The 22,994-nt window shown below is 39.6% G+C and overlaps 1 protein-coding gene across 3 annotated transcripts in view; it reads right to left on the reverse strand.

Moving 5' to 3' along the window:
* The window catches only part of exoc4 (exocyst complex component 4), a 140,828-nt gene that overhangs the window by 50,477 nt on the left and 67,357 nt on the right, over positions 1-22,994 (reverse strand). For all 3 annotated transcript variants that reach the window (XM_030719819.1, XM_030719818.1, XM_030719817.1), the window contains exons 12-13: positions 3,400-3,502; positions 804-920 (exon numbers count right to left, since the gene is read on the reverse strand). In XM_030719819.1, coding sequence (XP_030575679.1) covers positions 804-920; positions 3,400-3,502 — 220 coding nt within the window. The remainder of the gene's footprint in view (positions 1-803; positions 921-3,399; positions 3,503-22,994) is intronic.

The raw sequence follows: 22,994 nt of genomic DNA on the forward strand, positions 1-22,994 counted from the left end.
GCGTGCATGCGTGGGTGCGTGTGTGCGCGCGCTTGAGCATGAGTGTGTGTGTGATTATCAAAAACTTGCCTTTTTGGAAAATGGCCCTGGGAAAGACACATATAAGTGTTGCAGCATATATGTGTATGTGTGTCACACACTGTAGCCACCATTTAGCAACAGCTACAAAAAGATCAAGCATGGTCTCAGTTGTAATTATGAGATGGGTGGCAGGCTGGACATAAAGATCTGAGAGAGAAGGAGAAAGGAGCCAGAGTGTGTCTGTCTTCCCCTAAACCAACCAACAGTTTACAGAGAACAGCATGGTGAGTGCACTCAATTGAACAGCTGGACACATCTAAATGTGTGCTAGCCGCATATTGTGGGTGCATACATGTTGGTGAATTCGTATCACCAAAAAAGTCAAAGACACTTCAAATGTAAAGCTCAGTGTACTCAGATAAAGGATCAATGTTGGTAGATAATTGCAATAAACAACCAACATAACACAATTAATTTTGTTCTTTACTGAACATATGAAGTCACTAGGTAGCTGGAAGAAATAAAATCCGCCTTTGTACAATCATTGCCCAATACATGAGTGCTGTGAAGCTTCAAGGGTCCACTTTATACTGAGAAGACTGCCAATTAAACATTATGATAATTTTTAAGGACACAATTTGTGATGCAGAGTTGCATTGGAAATACTGTAGACATTTGTTTCCCCTACATACATAGTTAATAGTACATTTGCAAGTGTTACATGCTATTAGCATGCTTCCAAGCATATAATTGTTTATTTGAATATGTTGGATGTCTCTTACCTGCAGTAGGGGTCTCTGGACACCTAGAACCTTCATGGTATCAGCACCAGCAAGAATCTTCAGAGGATCAGCTGCCTTGCTAACTGCCTCAATTTCCTTGTTAATCTCTGTCCGCACCTAATGATTCATTGACAAAAGTTTGCATCAAATAAGTATATTTAAAGTGGCAATCTGTTTTCCGTGCTATTAGGAGTCGGGTTACAGTAAACAATTTTTTTTTTTACCTCTGATTTGTTATTTGGAGGTAAAAATTTTCCCAAAAGATGCGATAATTGAAAATAATTGGTGAAAACAGATGGCAGCTTGAAAACTATACACTGTGCAGGTAACTTAAATGTAAAAACTGTAAAAATTTAGGGCCAAATGTTTCTGTGAGGTAGAATTCGAATAATATTTGCACTGAACCAGTTTTAAACCAAACAAATAAAACACGGAAGTGCAGAAGTGATTTAAGTTGTGCGGAAACGTTTTTTGTTAATAGTACATGTGCATGCAAACAGGAAGAAATCTATGTTCAGTCAATTTAAGTGGCTACTTACAGAGAACCATATACTTGGAAATTAAAGTGTAGTCACATTAACACAGGATATTCTACTGAGGTAGCTAGGCCCTGAAATTCCATGCTTCAAAGTGTAAATTTGCCTGTGATATGTCTGGCTGAGCTTTCTTTGGAGCACACGGACACTGCTTGTGGTTACCTGATATAAGAAGCTAAAATCTCAGGTATAGAAAGGCTTTACTCTTAAGAAACAAGGCCTTGTGGATAACCTGAGTTTGATAAAGGTCCAGTGTTGTGAAAAGACTGCAACTTTAGTGGCTAAGGAACAGTAGTTGCAGCCACTGTGAAATGTATGCCAACAGGGGTTTAAAAAAAAAAAAAAAAAAGACTGTATAAATATGCCTACATTTCAATATCAATATCTACTGTAAATGGGAGAGAAATAAAAGCCTGGTTCAAGCAATGTTTTGAGTATTTTACATCCTCCCCCTCTTCACTGCAGAGTTTTAAAGGTTATCGGCTAATGAGGCAGGCTAGAGCAAAGACACGGCAGCATTTTGAACTTTTGAAGAGCCTTAAAAAAAAGTTAAATACAGAATCTGTAAGCAACAATTAGTAATTTAACAACAATGAACAATGCAAAGTACTTGAAATTTGAAGTTCCAAAAATATGAGCAGTGTGAGTTATTTTAATTTATAATTCTGCATTTACAAATTGGAACATGATGATGTACGGGTGTCAAATAAAGTATATCACTTTTAATATTCCATCCGGATGGATGGACTTTTAATATTAAGATATATTAAAAGTTAAAATATATATATTAAGATTGTCAGTAGATGCAGCTACAGTATCACTATAAGAAGCCTATATTAACTCCTTCCTGAGTAAATACACCAATGGCATAGTTTTAAAAAATCCTACGAGACCTCCTTTTTGGGCTATTGTGTTCATTAAAAATTTCTGTGAACTTGACCCCTGACCTTGAGGTTAAGGTGACCAAACTCATCTGAGATTTGTAGTTCTTGTTTTATCACATTCACAAGATTTTTTGGAAAACTTGATCTCTGACCTCTGACCTTGAGCTCAGGGTTGCTGAGATTAGAACTGCTGAGACTTTTAGTAGATGCATCTATGGTATCAATGTGAAAATCCAAGGTGAGATTGTTTTCAAGTTATTGTGTTCACAAGATTTTCAGAAAACTTGACCTCTGACCTTGACCTTGAGGTCAAGGTCGCTGAGATTTGAACTCCAGATTTTTAGTATCTATCTATGCATCTATGGTGTGAATTTGAACATCCCAGGTGACATCATTCTCAAGTTATCACGTTCACAAAGTTGAAAGATGGACGAGTGCCTGGTGGGGTGGCGAAAATACGTCATCAGCCTTTTTAGGCTGAGGGATAAAAACCAAAAGATGTTAAAGATTTAAATTTGGCTGCTATGTCCTTCAGTAGTCTCCTTGTGCCATGATAAACAGTTGTAGCCCTTTCTGCTAGGTTTGGATTATCACTGGTGATTAGACATGACTCTACAGCCAGTTTTCAGTGTTAGAGAAAGCAGTCTCCAAGTACTATAAATTCATCCCCTGTGGTCAGACAGTCACCACAGAGTTCTAACATCCTCAGGCATCTGAAGTTGAGCAGTCAATGCACCCAATCTAAACTGGGTATGTGCCATTGTGAGTCCTCTCACACAACACACTGAGAACTGAGAGTTTTTTGTTTGTTTGTTTGTTTGTTTTTGCCCAGAATGGTGTGGTCACCACATGGTTTCACGATAGAGATGCAAAGACAGCAGATGAAGTGCATCACTGTACAAGCAGACAATACCGCAAGGGATAACAGCTAAATTTCAATTAGGTCAAGAGCTGTTGCTGTTTTTCTGTTTTTTTAAATAAGTACATTACAGTACCTGCATTTTTTTGAGTTCACTTCATTAGTAACCACAGCAGATGTTGACTGCTATAGATGAAGTTAAAATGACCCATAGATGTGGTCTCTTAGTGTGAATGATTGAATTCTGCTGAAACTTCTGTTCTCTTATGGCACTTTGTGAGAATGTAGACAATGCATCAATCTGACATTATACTAACCTGGTTAAGGAATAGATCATTAATGTAGTAAGTGAGGAACGCTCGAAGCTGGCACTGCTTGGCCTGGCTTGGCCCCATGTTCATCTCTATCTCTTGAATGAATCTGAAGAAAAAAAAAAATAGAAAGTCAAAACATGGAGAATTTAAAACATCAGAAAAATACAAGTGACTAGTGGCTTGTGCTGCTGGTGTCAAGCCTGAAACTGGCAACGCAGTAACACTGTATCACTCGATCTAACATCAATTCAAGGGGTAAGGTCTGCCATGGAAACAAATTTTGGGAAGCTATAAAGGCCCCTAAAGGTGCCTTTCAGTGGGGCAATAAACCTTAAAGGCTCCAGTGGAACTGTTTAGAGCCATTTGGGCAAACTTCAGTTAGACTAGCTAACTCTCAGCTCTGTGTGTGCAGTATTGGATGTGTACACAGAAACAGAATGGAAAGTATAAAATACCACAGCTTTGCAGTGTTATTAATATAAACCAATCAGAGCTACAGAATGCATGCTTGCGGAATTCTCCCCAAATGCTGGTGTCTGCTTGGTCAGATAGGGTCAGACAGTTATATATGGGTTTGTAGAGGCACATACACACCTCGTTTGTCAAAGAATCACTGGTCACTGGCCTTGTCTCACATACACCACAGGGCAAACCATGCAAGAGTAAGTGCCTTCTCAAGCGCTCAGCACATATAAATGCACAAATAAATCAAACTCCTCATGAAAGCATTCTTTGACCTATAAGACATTTAATGTATGACCTCAACTTCCAGAAGAGAGAAACACAGCACAAAGACAAGGAACAAGAAAATACTTGATGTGGGAAGATGCGGAAAAACTGAAGACAGTGGATGAACATAATACAGGTCTAAAGCTGTGAAGATAACTCTAAATGGAGATTCAACTGGACACAGCCATTTGTAAAAAGGAGGGCTACTCCATTGCTTGGAAAACTGTCTCTGTGCTTTAGTAATGCAAAGCAGAAGTTAGAACCCAGAGGCTGCAGCATTGCAGACAACTAGTGACACTTAGTCTATGCTGGAATATAGATCAGCGGAGCTGGATGATTGATTAGCTAAAGCTCGCACACACGCAGACATACACACGAAAGCGTGCGCAAATAAAAAGACATGCCGAAAAGTACACAAAGAGCACAAACCGTGGGATCGCACTACTCAGCATCTGTACCCAATTAGTCAGCAAGAGCTGAGGCAGTGCGTTTGTTTGTGTGCGTGCAAGTATGTGCATCCTTGTGTGTCAGAGTGAGCGAGAGAGACAGGGTGAGCAAGGAACCTAAACCTATTCTAAATCCTCCATTGATTCCCACTGAAACTCACCACAACAGAAAGTTAAGTAGGGAAAACTCTTCTGTGGCCTCATTAAAACCGTCAAGCTTGCAAAGCAATGGAACCCAGATATAGAGCTTCTCAGTATAAGTATGTAGACATCACAATTTGAACACACACACGTACATATGTGTGAATATATGTATTTTTTTTTTTTCCCTTTTCCTGACAACTTCATTTCCAGAAATCGATCACAGGATAAAAGTTGCCAGCTTGAACGTGCATTGTGTTGTTCCGCGATCCATTGCATGCTGTCATTATTGTCATTGTTTCAATACAAGTGTCAAGATGATGAATCTATAAGTTGCTGTGTGAGCACAGATGGATTTTTGTAGGCAGGGGTGATAACGTTTGAGTAATGTAGCAGGGACTAGGCAGTAAAGCGGCTTTGTCTATCCAGACAGCCATCTGGCACCGAGCCGCAGGCCCATTCTCCAGGTTACAGAGCCCATGGGTGATGCAAAGAAGTTTAGCAAAGGTAGCTTGGCGAAAAGCAGCGTTGGGACCCACAGTGCTTAGACAGCCCAAAGAGCACATGTTCAGTGAGCGAGACAACACACATTAAACAAAATGTTTTTTGAGTGGCTTCAGAGAGATCATTTGGAATATAGAGCAGAGGGCCTGGTTAAAATGTAAATGGATAAATAACACAGGGAAAAGCGCAGACAAGCTGTGACTTCCAAATGGATTCTAAAAGAAAATCTCTCCCAGCTTATTATCATTACAACCACATCTTCCAAACGTCTGCCTTGCTGGTGGCATGACATACCGTCGAGAGAATAACAACTTCTAATGACGCTGATGATGGTGATAACAGATGACAGCATAGAAGTTAAAACACACATGCAAACCCTCGAAAACATACCCATCTACAAGCCATTAACATTGCTAAAAAACTCAAGAAGTACGATCTCCTGTAGATGGTCATTTAAAGATACTGCAAGCAAAAGCTCAAACAGAAACATGGGGAGAAAAACTGTCCTCTCACTGAAGAATGACAGCTAGCTTAATATGATCTCTCAAGGCTACATCTGAGCTTGCTTTTATACTTGCCTTACCTACCATTTTCACCTGTTATCATGAGCTACAGCACTATACAACAGAAAATGACTTGATCTGATAGATTCTCAACTTGTCTGGTTTGAATTCCCTCTGCATTAATGGTGGAAAAAAGTTTTTTTCTTCCCCCAAACAAGTCTCGTCTCTCTATATCAAGTAGTCAAAGCATATTCCACACAAGTTTTAAAGGACAAGGTAACACTGTTTCCTGAAAGCAGCCAACATCATTCAGGCTGTGTTATTTTTACTGATGTAAATGTGCATTTAGACCTGCATACTACACATACAGCCTAACTTCACAAAACATCCAATACTACAGTACATAATAAAATTTAACACTAGGCAAACACATAACTGGCACATGTGCCTTCTTAACTGGCTATCAATTAACAGAAAAACATTGCTCATTAATAAGATGCTTTTAATACTTTTAATGCCACCAGACTTCAGTAACATTGCCCCTTTAGCTGATGATGTGGTTATAATTGGACCCAATGTGATGTTAACAATGTCAGTTTCATCGAGAGGTGACAACAAAACACACCAGTCAACCATATGGCAGCTGTACGCACTGGAGGTGTCAGCCAAGTTGCTAAGGAGCCGCTGTGGAAGAAGTGGAGACAGCAGCAATAATGCCGTGTAGATTCACCCCGTGTGTGAAATCTTAATAACCTTAAATAATCTGCTTATCTACCCTCAGTCACAAAGACAGACACACACATACACACACAGATGGACAACCTTTCCCAGCTGCCCTAAAAATGACAGACATTTACACACCGACTGACAAAAAAACAGCAATACAATGCAACAAAGGAACTGAAGGGACAACAGGATTTAGGACTGAGTCACTGTATCCCAGTAACAATCCATATACTCTTTAATGTAACTATTTAAACCATTTAATGAGAGTAAATCCAAGCACATGATTGATAATAGTTTTGGATAATATCATGAACTAATACATATAAGCACTTAATGTTTACTTTGTTAAATTTGGGTTTAAAAACAAATACACACTGCCTGGCAAATAAACAAAAAAACAAAACATTAAAAAAAAAAGCAAATGTAACATCACATTTATTTCCAACCAGAGCTGTGCTAATGTTTCTCCAAGATCTTGTACTGATGACAATAGAGTGAGGCCGCTGCATTCTCAGTGGCATTAAGGTCTGGACTCTGTGGGGGCCAATTCATGTGTGAAAATGATGTCTCATGCTCCCTGAAGCACTCTTTCACAATTTTAACTAGATGAATCCTGACACTGTCATCTCGGACTATGCCTGAGCCATCATGAAAAATAAAAAAATTCAGTGACGGAAAAACTTAGTTGTTCAGTATATTCAGGTAGTCAGCTGACCTCCTTCTTTGGGCACATAATGTTGCTGAACCTCGACCTGACCAACTGAAGCAAACTCAGATCATAACACTGCCCCCACAGACTTGTATAGTAAGCACCAGGCATGATGGGTGCATCACTTCATCCCCTTGGCTTCTTACCCTGATGCATCCATCATTCTGGAACAGGGAAAATCGAGACTCAGACCACATGACCTTTTTCCATTGCCCCAGAGTCCAATCTTTATGCTCCCTAGCAAATAGAAGCCTATTTTTCATATTAGTCTCACTGATAAGTGATTTTGATAAGACTACACTGCTATTTAGTGCCAGTCCCTTGAGTTCTCTTTACATTGTGCATTTCCACATGCACAACACACATAACACAGGATATGTATTCTGATGCGTCTTAAAAAATGCATTACTGACTGCATTGGTTAGGGTTAAATAACCCACCAAAACATAATAATCACTGCAGTACTGTAATAATTGTCAACTTTGTTGGTTTTTATGAGTTTATGAGGAAAACAGTGAAATTATTGAGGTTAGTTGACATCTACATGGCTCCTTTCAGTTAAAAAAAACAAACAAAAACAATCTACTGATTTAGTATTTATGGCCACTAAAAGGTACAATCAAATGAATATCTCCAAAAAATGGTTAGATATTATTTCATTCAATGTTGCTAAGTTCAATTAAGTCCACAGAGAGGTATCTTTTTCTAAAAGACAGCAGAGTGGCTTCAGAAGCAACAGATCCCAAACAAATGTGTTCACGCAGACGCCAAGAGCTCATCACTCATACACTTACAAAACAATGCATGTCCACAAGAAAACTCACAAAACCAAAAAAGTACCCAGACTCTTATTCAAATTCAGAGAGTGTACTGTTGCATCGCTGCACTCCACTCTGGATCCAACATGGCTGCACCACTTGCACATTAAATACAGTTTCTTAGCAGCCACTGTAGATGATTGTACTTGACATCATGTAATTATCTGTCATTAGAAAACAGATGTCAGAGCCTAGGGTCTAGAGTTGGATAATTGTAGGTGCCATGCCCCATGTGTAAGCATGTTAGGAAATGACTTTCCTGACAGGCATAATGTATTTCTACAAACATGAAACTATCTAATGAGTGAATTTATTGTATCCCAATGGCTTTGTGATTATTCAGAGAAAGCCAAGGTTAGAATATTTTATATTTTTAGATAGGTAAAATAAATGAGAAGAGACAAGGACAAAAAATGTTTTTAAAGCAGTTTTGAATTCATCTCCCACTAGAAACTAAAGTTAAGGTAACAAATGCATCTTTAAATGGAAAGGGCTGGGATCCCATCATCTATCTCTATCTGTGGCAGCAGAGTAATGATGCTGAAAGAGAAATGGGATAAAGACAGAGATTTAAGAAAGACAGCAGAATAAGAGTGTGCTGAGATCGATTAGGGACTCAGCATTTTTAAATCTCCCTGAATTCCCCTCAGGCACGAACCTATCGGCTACAGTGAATTCTGATTTCAATGCCCAGAGAGGAAGGCTGGTTCTGTACAGACCTGTCACACACCAAGGACAGGACAAACTGAAACTCTGCCAAATAAGGGAGGAAAAGGATAAGCGAGAGCAGGAGTTTGTGTCTGTGCATAACTGCATCTGTGGCACACTAATCAAGTCTGTCACACTAACACATACAAAGACACTGAAGTTAAATGTATTGTTACATGACAGTCCATCACATCTGGGACACTTGAAATCACTATATTAATCTTTCTTGCTGCTGTACCCAGTCACTTAACGGGGATTTCAAAACTCATAAAAGGACTTTAATAGATGGGAACACTTTATTGGTTTTATGGCACAACTAATATTAGCTTTCATTCCAACTCATTTCCAGCTTTTAATTGTTATCCAGCTGCATGTTCTCTATTGATTCTCGGGGATATTTCACACTCCAATACACACTACTTAATTATTTCTAGCATGGTCTTACATTAATGAAGCTGCACCTGAGAATATAAAGACCTACTACTCAAGAGTTTGCAAAGCACATAACTACAGCATTATATCAATAAATATTTGATATTATAGATGAGGAAAAACTACATTCTGTACGGCTGCTGGTTTGATCCAGAAAACCTTTTTATCAACACAGTGTGAACCAAAAAAAAAAAAAAAAACCCACTACCTTTACTGTTCTAAGCAAGCAAATGCCACAATGTTACATCCACCACAGGATGGCACTGTGTCAGCTTTCTCTACCAGCTCAGGCTTAAAGACCACTAGAAACTAGAAAGAAGATGTTTTCTTTATAACAAACAGGTTTTGAATAAGAATTAAGATGCCAGTTGGTATGTACCATCTTTAACCTGTACAGGATTTGCTGCATGGTTGTGTATGTGAGATACAGAGGAAAGCAAAAGAAAGCGACTGGTGAATAGGTTTTTTTTTTAATTGTTTTTTTTTTCTTCTTCTTCTTAATGTGACAATAGTGTGTGTGATTAAGTGTGTAGGCATGTGTTTTCATCGGTCCCTGGTGAAATGCATATGGTCTTCCCACACACCGCCCACATCTCTGCCAGACTTCCTGCTGTTTACACCCTGTTCTTGCCCCCGTTGCTGCATCACATACGCTGAAGGCTTTCGGTGTCTTTTCGATGTATGTGTTCACAGTGTCGGTGGTGGTGGTGTGTGTGTGTGTGCGCGCGCACACACGCAAGAGCAGGTGTTTTTGTAACAGAAGAAAAGAACATAAAAAAGAGGGGAGATGCAAATGTATTATGGAAATTAGGTGAGCAAGTGTGACCACATGCTCACAGAAGCAGGTATAAATGGGCTTTATAATCAGAACCTTAAATAGGAAGAGTGAGATTTGTAAAAATTAAAAGTAAGGTCAATCCTTTTGTAGCTCTACGGTACAGAAGCTACATGCAGACCACAATGGAGAAAAAAAAAAAAAGACTGTCACTCTGATACATCTATTATTGTTGCTTCCCATTAATTGGTATTTGACCCCAATATAAAAAGAACAAAAAGAGATTAGTTTCCTAATTTGAATGGAAAAAACAGTTTTCACACCAAACCTTCTTAATTAGTAACCTTGGCAACAAACTTCCACTAGTTAAAATTTTCTGTGACATAAACATTGTGAAAGAGTTCTTTTAGGATAACAGAATGTGAAAGCTTTTATTTTTTGTAACTGAAGGGAGGTAATACAACAAGAGCAAAATGAAGCTTTTGACAGACTTCATGTTTCGGCTCGGAAATAAATATTAGCAATCAGTTGCTCTTTGACATGCTCTTTAACCTGCTAAAGTTGAAACTGAGCATCAGAATGGGGAAGAAAGATGATTTAGGTGACTTTGAATGTGGCAGGGTTGTTGGTACCAGACAGGCTGGTAATTTCAGTATTTCAGAAGCTACTGATCTACTGGGATTTTCCTCCACAATCACCTCTAGGGCTGACAGAGAATGGTGCAAAAAAGAGAAAATATCCAGTGAGTGGCAGGTCTCTGGGCAAAAATGCCTTGTTTATGTTAGAGGTCAGTAGAGAATGGCCAGACTGCTTTGAGGTGACAGGAAGGAAAAAGTAACTCATTACAACCAAGACGCAGAAGAGCATCTCTGAACGAACGTGTTAAACCTTGAAGCAGATGGGCTACAGCAGCAGAGGGCCACACTGGATACCACTCCTATCAGCTAAGAACAGGAAACTGAGGCTCAACAAAATTGGACAAGAAGAAGAAGATTGGAAAAACACTGCCTGGTCTGATGGGTTTCCATTTCTGCTGTGACACTCTGGTTCACGCTACAGGTGGTGTAATGGCATAGGAGATATTTTCTTGGCACACTTTGAGCCCCTTAGGACCAAATGAGCATGGTTTAAATGCCACAGTGTTGAGTGTAGTGTTGTTGGTGACCATGTCTATCCATCTTTTGATGGGTGCTTGTAGCAGCTGTCCTCAAATAATCTCAAATAATCTCAAACTGGTTTCTTGAATATGACAATGAGTTCACTGTACTCAAATCTGCTCTTCACAGACTTCAGATTTCAATCCAATAGAGCACTTTTGGGATGTGGTGGAATGGGACATTAACACCATGCATGTGCAATCGACAAATCTGCAACAACTGCGTGATGCAGATTTGTTCTTTGATACTTCCCCATCAAAGAGATGGGGAAGGGAAAGAAATGGGGAAAAAAAATACTAAGGAAGACAAACAAAACAAATTTTAAAGTGACTGTTCCTCGAAAATCATCCAAAAAAAAAAAAAAACCATAAACCCCCTGTATTCTGAGAACACAAATATATAAGGTAAACATGGGAGTTCTGCCAAAGACATAAATAATGGCAAATGTAGGAAAAACCAGTGATGTTTATTTTGTGGTTATCTGTGTTTGACAGAACAGCAAGCAGGCGTGTGTCCATATATTTACAACAGATGTTAATTTTGTGTATACATGGTTGTGCGCTCTCACGTATTGCCTCCATTCACCTTTAAATCTCTGCATGTACTTTGTGAATGTATGCACATTTGTGTGTGTGTGTGTGTGTGTGTGTGTGTGTGTGTGTGTGTGTGTGTGTGTGTGTGCGCGTGCGTTGTCACAGTGGTGTGCACACCAATTAAAACAAGGAGATTGATGACCAGGGGCTCTGAGTAGCAGCCGCGGCTGTAGCAGTAGCAGACAGCTGCTTCCTGCAGACAACAGGAAATGAGATGGCCCCGTTTAGCTGATGGTGCCAAACAACAAACACCACAGAGCCTCAAAGACAAATCACCACCTTACTGTTCCTACAGGCCTACTCTACTGTTTTGCTACAGTGTGCTTTCTAAATATAGATGTACGCCAAAAGATGCTACTTCTATTCTTTCATCCTAAATTTAAGTCAGCAACAATTTGGCATGTACTGTAGGGCACAAGTGAATTTTAGACCACAAGTAAAAAAACAAACAAAAGAAGTGAGGTAATTAGAATTAATTGTGCAGTCACCTCTATAATAAGAAGAAAATGTGCTATTATTATGGTAAATTAAAGTTTAGCTGATTTATTCAATGGTATAAGCGTTTTAAGTTAATTAAGTTCTATAGCATCTACTTGTTTTTTTTCTTTTTTTTTCTTTTTCTTTTTCAAACTAACAACTGAGCAAGGGTCTTTCTAGCAATGGTCCAAACCTGTGCATTGCTGTCATTACTATTCAAAAAACCCTCCAAATTTTCAGTGGACCAGGCCTTTTTATTTATTTTTTTAAGCTTTGTGATTTAAGTGTAGTTTATAGGATGAGTTGTCTCTACTTTCAGCTTAATGACTGAAAGATTTAGAGTCTTTAAGTTTAAAAATACAAATATCCCTAACCACTAATAGCCATAAAAGCCCTGAAGCACCAAGCATGCATAAAGGCTTTATATGGCTCTATATTTTACAGATCCACCAGTGGAACACAGAGCACATCTCCCATTTATTTTTAATGGAAGCTAATTGCTGCGTTTTGTTTTTTTTTTTTTTTTTTTCCTTTATTTGCTATCCTGTGAATGGAGGAGGGCCATCGGAAGCAAGGGGAGGTTCAGCTGTCTTACGTGCTACATTTAGCAATTAAGACCACAGAGAAGTAAATACCCCTGAATGTCACAATAGAAGGCTACTGGGCCTAAATTACTGCTTTTTAACCCCACAGTACAATGCCAGTCAATAGAGACAGAGAGGCAGGTGATAGTAAGTACTGAGGCGTGTTGGTTTACAGCCCCTTCAAATGGATATTTTCTTAAGAACAAATACAAATTGCTTATTTCAGACACACATAAACACACACTATTCTCTAGACAGATAGGCAGGTGCAGACAAACACTATATCTGGTTTGATTGTACCCTGCTCAGTGCTTAAGTATTTTAAGAGTTCACCTCCCTCTTATAAAAACAAGACTGATTAACAAGCAGAGCTCTAAATGGACTCCCACAGGGGAAAGGGCACTGCTTTATTAAAGTAAGCTAGGAAGTAAAAAACAAAGCTGACAAGAGTACAATACAGACACCAATAATTATGTATAACAAAATGATAGACTTTCACTTTATGGCTGTCGTTATCTTCATTTTTGACGGCCAGAAATTACCATATTTAGATGAGAAGGTGGGGCGCTAAATTATGAGCTAACACCAACAGCCTTCTTGGATAGTCTATTATATTAACCACAAACACTTATTATTTATTTATTATGTCAGAAAACTGCACTAAACATGTTCATAAAGGCACCAAATCCAAAAAATAACTAAAAACCACCTGTGGCGTCACCCTTTCACTCAAAGTGGCCCATAATTATGCAAACTAATAAAATTTTACATCGAAATTATTAAATAAATAAATAAAAGGGGACAGGGGATTAACTCACTTTAGCAGCTAGCCTTAGGTAGCTATTTGAGAAACCACAGCTTTTGGCACTTCCAAGTTGATTTAATTTTCTAGCCCTCAAGGCTGCTGCTTCAGAAAAACTGAAAGACTTCAGGTTAAAGTATAAAAAGTGCTGGATCCAATTAAAGGTGGTATTCACACTGTTTCAACAGTCTCCTAATGAGACAACGGATGGTGTCCTGGGGGATCTCCTCCCAGATCTGGACCATGGCATCACTGAGCTCCTGGACAGTCTGAGGTGCAACCTGGCTGCGTCGGATGGACCAAAACAATGTCCCAGAGGTGTTCTATTGAATTTAAGTCAGGTGAGTGTGGGGGCCAGTTAATGGTATCAATTCCTTCATCCTCCAGGAACTGCCTGCATACTCTTGCCACATGACGAGCATTGTCATGCACCAGGAAGTACTCAGGACCCACTGCACCAGCATAATAGGTCAAAAGATTTCATCCTGATACCTAACAAGAGTCAGGGTGCCATTGCCTCCATAGATATGCCTCCCCAGTGGTCACTGACCCACCACGAAACGGGTCATGCTGAACAATGTTACAGCCAGTATAACGTTTTCCACAGCATCTCCAGACCTTTTCACGTCTGTCACATCTGCTCAGGGTGAACCTGCTCTCATCTGTGAAAAGCACAGGGCGCTAGTGATGGAACTGCCAATTATGGTCTTCTATGGCAAATGCCAATGGGGCTCCACAGTGCCAGGCAGTGAGCACAAGGCCCACTAGAGGACATCAAGCCCTCAGGCCACTGTCATGAAGTCTGTTTCTGATTGTTTGGTCAGAGGCATTCACACCAGTGGCCTGCTGGAAGTCATTTTGTAGGGCTTCGGCAGTGCCCATCCTATTCCTCTTTGCATGAAGGGGCAGAATCTGGTCCTACTGATGGGTTAAGGACCTTCAACAGCCCTGTCCAGGTTTCTTAGGGTAACTGCCTGTCTCCTGGAAGCTCCTCCACGCTCTTGAGTCTGTGCTGGGAGACACAGCGAACCTTCTGACAATGACACATATTGTGTCATCCTGGCGGAATTGGACTACCTGTACAACCTCTGTAGGATCCAGGTATCACCTCCTGCTACCAGTAGTGACAGTGACCCTAGCCAAATGCAAAACTACTGAAAAAACAATCAGAAAAGATGAGGAGGGAAAAATGTTAGTAGCTTTCACCTGTAAAACCATTCCAGTTTTGGGGGTTGTCTCATTGTTGCCCCTCTAGTGCACCTGTTGTTAATTTCATTAACACCCAAGCAGCTAAAACTGATTAACAACCCCCTCTGCTACTTAACTGACCAGATCAATGTCCCAGAGGTTTAACTGACTTAATACCATACTCTGATTAAGAAGTGTTTTTATTTTTTTGAGCAGTATATATGTTAGTACCAATATTGTTAGTACTCACGTTAAGAGAGATAGAGGAAAGCATATCTGAGCCAGTCATATCTTGATTAATACATTCTGCCTACCAACATGTAGTTTTTTCATTTAAGTGGTAAGAGAGCAAACGATAAAGCATTGAAGACAAGTGGGCTAATTTACTGTTATACACACCTTCTCTCACCTTTGCAAACACCAGCATGCCTATATGCACACACATCATAATCTTTTCTAATCAGAAGTGATGGTGAGGTATATACATCTGAGCCAACGAAGGACACTCATGGTTCAGTGAATGACTCAGCAAGACTGAAATGGCAACTATCCCTGTGAGAGCAAAGTGCAAAGGCACTTTTCAATTCGCCTGAAAAAATACTAAGAAAAACACTTAACCTCCACCCAACACACCAAAGGGCCGGCATGCACAGATTGACATGAAGAGTCTATTTTGGCCCTAAGAGGAGGGTGAATGGAAAGCTGGCCTGAAGAAAGTAGGCAAGTTGAGGTCAAAAGGATTGCTTTAAGAAAAAGGCGATGGCTTTGATATTTTATCAAAGATACAGCGGCCACAGGTTAAAAACACCCTTTAGTTGATTTATCAATGAAAACCATTTTTGCAATAACAGAAAACTAGTTCCATCTTACTTTCCCATTTCAGTATGTTTCTTTATTATGCATTTTTTTTCTACTGCCCAACCCACACAGTATCCTAGCACTGCACAGTATCACAGATGCTTAGAGAGTGATGCAGTCCTTCAAAAAAATGATGCTTGGTGAGTCAGTTCACATCACATTTTCTTAAGATAAAAAAACACTCAATATTTATCACCGCTTCTTCTTACTGTATGCCTTTATCTTATCTCCCACCCTTCATTTCACTCCTTTTTCTCTCCCCCACTGTCACTTCTGGCCTCGTATCCCCTGTAACACTTCAGACTCTTCCCATTCCCTCATGTTTCTCTCTTACCCTCTCTACCCTAATTCCCCTACCTCTCTCTATTTTTACCACTTCATTGCAGTTATCTCTCTATGGCACTGTTTCAATACTCCCCCTTGCCACACCTTTCCTCCATCTCTCGTTTCTCTCTCTTAGCCTTCAATTCCATTTAGACCTTTATGTTAGCGTAGGACTTTCCATCCTGTTGCGTCCAGGTAGTAAATTGAAATGGTTCTGGTGGCTCTACAGAAGCCTGATTGAATTTAAAAAGAGAAAGTACCATAAAGAGAACTAGTGGTGAGAGGTCTGTAATACACTGAAGGGCTTCCCAAGCTATGACAGTGTTGACAGGGGGAAAGAAGAGGGGAGAAGGAGGCACCAGGGGTGAAGATCAGTGGGATGGTGAGAAATAAGGAAAAAAAGAGAAGAAAGGGTAGCAGGGTGGAATGATTGAAAATGTAAAAAAAAAAAAAGTCTTCAAACCAGCCTATTACCCATCACACACAAGCTGATACACAGAAACACAAAAACCTTCACAAGCCCTTGATAGTGACACCTCACAGAAATGCCTCAATCACGGTTTGTATGGCCTGGAGGGAGTGAGGTGACAGGTCTCATATTGGAGAAGGCCAACAAAATGCAATTCCAGGAAGTGAGCTCTAGGGCTGTGTGTCTGTCATATGTACAGCTCTGATAATACTCCCACACATCACATTACACCGCCGAAATAGCCACCTCTCAGCGTACAGGGCATTCACATTCACCATGCACAGTGACAGACACAAACATCTCACACACATGCGGTTGGTTTGTGTATACATTACTGCTAGGGAAAATATGATGTTACAGGTTAAATTATTCATTGATCCTTTCATAGCCTTTTCAAGCCTTTTCTTTGTAATGTCATGTCTTGGTCTGTGTATTGGTGTGTCTGTTTGAAAGGGTTCTCAGGGGATAGACACAACCTCAACCTTGAGCTAGTACTGACCTTTAACTTTGTGTGCTTCACTCTAAAAAAAAAAATGACAGGTCTGTGGGTAATATGTATGAGTTGTGAGTATTTATGTACATGGCCAAATGGGTAAATAAAGAATCAGTCTATAAAATGTCAAGAGATGGGTTAAAGAGCAGAGCTGAAAAAGGCTACATTTCATTTACATTTGGTGGGTACATTTCAAAGCAGATCAGAGATATACATTAACTAGGACAATTAACTATAGCTGATCTAAACAGTATGCATTAATACAGCATATAAACCCAAACCAAAATAAGTATAAACTGCAGGGTAAACCGAAAATATTAGGCTATAGTGTGAAAATGTGGATGTTTAGCCTGAGGCAGCGGTTGACAGCAGCTCTGTTCCCGACTTCAGTGAGCACTCATTCCACCACTTTATGCAAGAAAAAAGTAGGCCCTTGACTAACCTGAACAACTGTAGAGTCCTTATGGTCCTAAAGTCAAGGATTAATATGGCGGGAATACAGGTTATGAGCTGTGGCGTTACATTCAAGCTAACCTGAATGGTTGTATAGAGCGGATAAATTCAACAAAGATTAAAAGAATTCTAGGTGAAGACAGCTGTAGGCACACTTAATTAGCTGAACTCATCCCCACAGTTCTGATCAAACATACTCTATGGAGCTAGTTTGGTTGTAGGCCGATTTACATGCCAAAACCACATTACCTGTGCATTAATATTGAAGAGCTAAAAGGTTACCTTAAACAAAAAGGGAACAACCACAGAAAAATTAACTATAGAGAGAAAAGAGCATTAAAAATGATGAAATATAAATAAATGAGATCCAGATGGAAAGCACAGACACTGGCTTCAGTTCTGTTTTTAATGCTTGGTTTCATTCCAGTACTTTGCCCACTATGAATTCTGTTTTCTACAAGAGTAGAAATTAGACATTTATAGTTATTCCACATATTTATGGCACTGCCAACGAGTTGCAGCAGACAGAAACAGCATTCAGAGATGCATCTATAAAGCTCTGCAGGGCACCAACAGTCTAAAACAACATGGCCATAACAGATGCAATGATCATATTAAACTAGAGCCCTAACGCAGCTTAATCCCCTTGTGCTTATTTTGGGAGGTGGCCTTTCTGTTTTGTATTAAGCTATCACATGATATGTTAAAAATGGCATGTTGCTACTTACTTGTTAAGCAATTTATCTTGCAATATTATAAAAAAACATGAGAAAATCCAGAAACAGACACAACCACAACCACACAAATCTACTGAGGCTCATCAACTGTGTTAACTCTAAGTAATCCCCATTTTCGCCAGTAATCAGCACTTAAAATAAAAAAAAGACAGATGAAAACTGCTTTGTTTTGGTTGAATGGGTAAAGACAGGGCCAAAAATATGTAGTTGCTATCTATATTTTAGACAGCACATTAAATATGCTGGTATAACAAACTAAACTTGAAACAAGCTAGAATACATACAGCCATGAAAAAAGTTTTCATGCGACTCTATGCCTATGGATGCAAAAAAAAGCTGCTGCACTCCAACACCTATTCTTTTTTATGGCTTGCACCACGCAACAACTGTGTCGACAAAGTGCAGCGCATGCCCCAGCTGTGGAGCACTTGCACATGCGGTGTGACGTACATTTGCACGACCAATAGAAATAGAGGGAGCATGCCCAGATAGTACAAGCGAAGACCATAAGCGGATGCAAAAAAAATGTACAGGCAGAGTGCAAGAGCTAGCTCCAAACAAATTTTGTCCTGTTCTTTGAACCTAGCATTCAGTGCAGCACATGCTGCTGAAAGGGTCTTCACCCCTCTACCATCATGCTTGACAGCTGGTATGAGGAGCATGTGTTGTTATGCTGTTATGCTTCACCAAAGATGGCACTGCACATTATGGCCAAACGTCTCTACTTTGGTCTTGTCTGTCCAAACATCCTTTTTCCAGATATCTTTTTTTTTTTAATTATTCAGATTCAACTTTGCCATCATGCTATTTTTAGAGAGAAAAGTAGAGTAAAGCTTATAAAGTATCAAAAAGTCAGCTTTTATAAGGACAGCATTCTTTATCATTCATCCTTTTGAGCCAAAACTTCTCCAATTTTGTCCAGCTGAACTCCTTTTGGTTATTTCCATATAAACCACCAGTTTCAAGAGTCAAATGAGGTTTAAATATTCATCCACAAGTAACAGTAGTTATTTTGTTTGTTTAGTTTGTTTTTCCTGGTGATCACAGGTCTTCTTTCTGTTATCTACAGTAGAAATAAACGGAATCTCAATAACTATGGAAAAAAAAATGACCCGCATCTTGCTTATTCACACTCCATGTGTGTATATGTATACCACAGCATGTCTATTAATAGTATGAATAAGACAGGTGGTAGTGTTATCAACGTTTTCTTAGATCAACTAGACCCAATGGACTTGATTCGTCTTTTTCGCTGTGCTATCTTTCAGCTTAACGAAGGCTTTTGCCAGCCTACATCCTGGAATGCTCTCATTACCTTGGTGTAGTTGCCAAGGGAGCCAGTGTGATATTCAATACTTCTGTTACCCATCCCTCCAATCTCATTTACACTTGACACCTGACATTTGCATAATGGCCTCGCTCCATCTCCTATCTAGTGAAATACAGGGTTGAAGCAAGGTGGTTAGAGTGTGTATGTGCTTATATGCTGTTGTTTGTTTGGTTGTGACAAGCAGATATGCCTATCAAGACTGTGCATGTGCGAATACGTGCATGAGTGTGTGTCACAGATAGGGGTTAAATGACTTCCTTCTAAATCTAGCTCATTAAGCCCGCGGAGACCTTGGTGTGTACCATATTCGCTGATTTGGGACAACTTGCGGAAATGCTGGCAGGAACATGTATATGTGCATGCTAATCAGGGATCCTGTGACCCTAATCAGTCAGAAACAGATATTAGGGTGTCAGGAAAATTTAAGATGAACACAAGTCTTTGTCTTCCCCCCAATTTAAGCAGTTGGAGATACTGGTGGATTGCTATTAAAATGTCACTATATCAGTGCATTGTGCAAAACTGGTCTGTTTATTCATCACAAAACTTGCGGCAGCAGCAGAATAGCTCAGGTCTGAATTGGCTAGCAAACTATTTATTTTCATTTTAACAGCCTTGAAAAGAGAATCATCACCTTATTTCTTCTTCTGAAAACAGTTTCAAAATAAAAGCCCTGTTGCCAAATTGAGGGGTTAATGCTAAAGATTATGATATGAAATGGTCACATGAATTTTATAGTTGTTGGGTCACCAAAAATCTGTGGAATCGCCTTGCAATCAAAAGTGGTCACCCAGAGGTTTGAGGATGCTGCATGTCCAACCACTGGGCGACCAGTTGGTTGCCACAACTACTTGCATTTGCTCACCAAATGTGAAAAAATTCAATGCATTCACCAGGCAATCACAGATTTTTCCTAGTCGCAAGGAGGTTGCTGTTTTTGGCCTCAAACCCCAGTTCTCCTCCCACTATGCTCCACAGTTCAGATAAATTAATGTTGTTGATGTGCATTGCCATGTTCTGTCTAAAAATAACACATTGCATTTTTCTAAAATGTTCAACTACTGTCATACTCTAACAGAATATCACCCTGAGAGAACATTCAGAGGGCCTTTTGCAAACTTTTTTGTGTGATATTTTCAGGGCGCTCAATCCTAGAGAGAATAGCAACATTTCCTATTTGTCTTCTGTGGAATGATGAACACCCAGGTGTTTAGACCTCTTTCAGCTTCCTGTATCCTGTAAAATGCTTCTTTCTAAGGTTATATAAAAGTGAGAAAGACAACTGTGTTCGGAAAACACGATAAGTACAACAATTCAAATGTTATTAATTTAGTCAGATTGTGTTTTCCTGTAACTGTGACTTAGATAAATATCAGAACACATTTTAAAGTAGTCAGTGCATTTATTGTCCTTATAACTATTCACCACCCGCCCCCAAAACCCCATATCATATACAAGAATAATAGATGAACAAACTCAAATATGCACACATGGAATATTCTTCAAGATGACACCATTTGTCTTTGCATACTTTTGCAGATATTAAATAAGGAATCTGACTTTCTCATAATTCACCAATCTGTCACAAATGCAATGCTTTATGTAGCACTTGCCACACAAAAAAGATCAATATAACCCCTCCACCCACGAACCCTTCTAGCCAGAAAGCTGGTAAGCTGGTGAGCTTGAGAAGAGTGAAATGTCTTACTTAGTAAATTGCATTTAAAACCAGGGGGGAATAAATACTACAGATAAAGACTGCTCTAATGTGCTCAGATCCATTAGAAATCTCATATTCACACATAGCTGAAATCACATTACAAGACGCCCTTAATGTCATTTCACAGGGTTTTTCCACCAGCACTTGCTGCCAGGGTGAGACACCAACATCAAACATAATGGATTTTTGCCGTTTTCCCTTCCCTTCCCTCTCCACCTCCCTTCTGTTATTAATTCCCATCTTCTCTGCTCTGTACTATTCTGGTAAAAAATTCAGCTCAAACTTTTATTGTTATTGATGTAGAATCTATTTTAGGTGGATGAATGAATTTAGCTAAAATGACCACTCACAGACAGAGGGGGCACTTCTACTGCTCATCAACCCTGGAGGAAAGCTTAGCAGTTCAGTGTTGTTACACCTCACTGATAAAGTGTTTCTATTCTTTGACTTCACATGTTTCACACACTGAGAAAAAAAGAGCTGCCGGGAAAAAGTGTGTACTAAAGACATGTTGTATAACCTTTGGAAGAATTAACATGTAAATTAATTCTCTTCTGGGGAAATATTTAAAGTCATCAAAGGAAATAGCACCACTGTCTCATGTGTTCATAATCCTGGTGTCCTAATAACCTTTGTGCAAGCAGAGAGGCAGGAAGAGGCAAGAGGAGAAGATACAGACTCAATCATTCTGCCAGTTTGACTTTTCCACTGGTTGAACACTCAATGAGCACACCATGACTCCAGTATGACAGTTTGGGAATCAAACCATCACTGAAGGAGTTTAAGGACAAACGGGGAGTGATACTCACCCCCTTTAAAAAAATCTGTCTCTTACAGCTGACATCTTACAGCTTAGGAATTATACAATTTCATATTTGGAATCACATTACAGCCCAAATTAAAAACCCTAGGTGAAAAAGTTCTCCTTCAAAAGTAGGATAGGATTATGATACGAAGAAGCAAAATTAGATTTGTACAATTTACAAATCAAATACAATAATAAACACTGTGTCCAACAACTGGCTAATTTTGGTCATTATGTGGACAGCCAACTAATAAATTAAACCAAGCAAATTATTTATAGAGGGAAAATGACACATAAAGCCACACAAAACCACAAAGCACAGCTTTTGTTAGCCTGTAGAACTTAATTTTATGCACAGTCACACACATTAGGTACAAACATGCTCCAAACACTGATTATTAGTTGTGAAAAACTGTCTCTTTGAAATGCCTGGAGTGTGTTTAGTTACTATTGGATTAGATGCTGCACTGAGTTGAGACCATCTATCTTTGAGAATAATTAACTATCCGGAAAGATGGACCAACTTATGTAACCACCAATTAGGAAATCGCAAACAAACCTTTCAGAGGGAGTTGAAGAGTTTTAATGAGGTTTAATGGCTTGTTGATTGGTTAGTGGGGTTTGTTTAGAGATGTACACAGGGCAGATGTGTTGGGAAGAGATTAAAAAAAAAACTCCCTCCACAATCCTCCTCATCTCCATACCTTTGGTCCTCAGTACATGCTATATCCACAATAAGCCCCCCCAGTAAATGTATGTGTGTGATCTGTGTAGCGAGTCTAGGTATGTCTGCACATGTATGCTTATCTAGAGCTCCGCTCAACAATCAACCAACCCCCCCCACTTCAGCTCTCTCTCTCTCTCTCTCTCTCTCTCTCTCTCTCTCACACACACACACACACACACACACACGGTTACTTCAGAAGCCTAGCCCCAGACGGGGTGAGCAGATCAATCAATTACATCTCTGCTCCAGCAATCAAACAAGGTTATTATCAGGCAGCAGCTCACCGACCTGGAAAGGCCTAGCCAATCAAAGGCTGCTGTGATGTGGGGGCTGGCACTCGCTCATGTGACAGTAACACAGAGTGGCAGCTCATGTTGTCAAGGGATAGAA

Source organism: Archocentrus centrarchus, chromosome 23 (genome assembly GCF_007364275.1).
Source record: "Archocentrus centrarchus isolate MPI-CPG fArcCen1 chromosome 23, fArcCen1, whole genome shotgun sequence".
Lineage (NCBI taxonomy): Eukaryota > Metazoa > Chordata > Actinopteri > Cichliformes > Cichlidae > Archocentrus > Archocentrus centrarchus.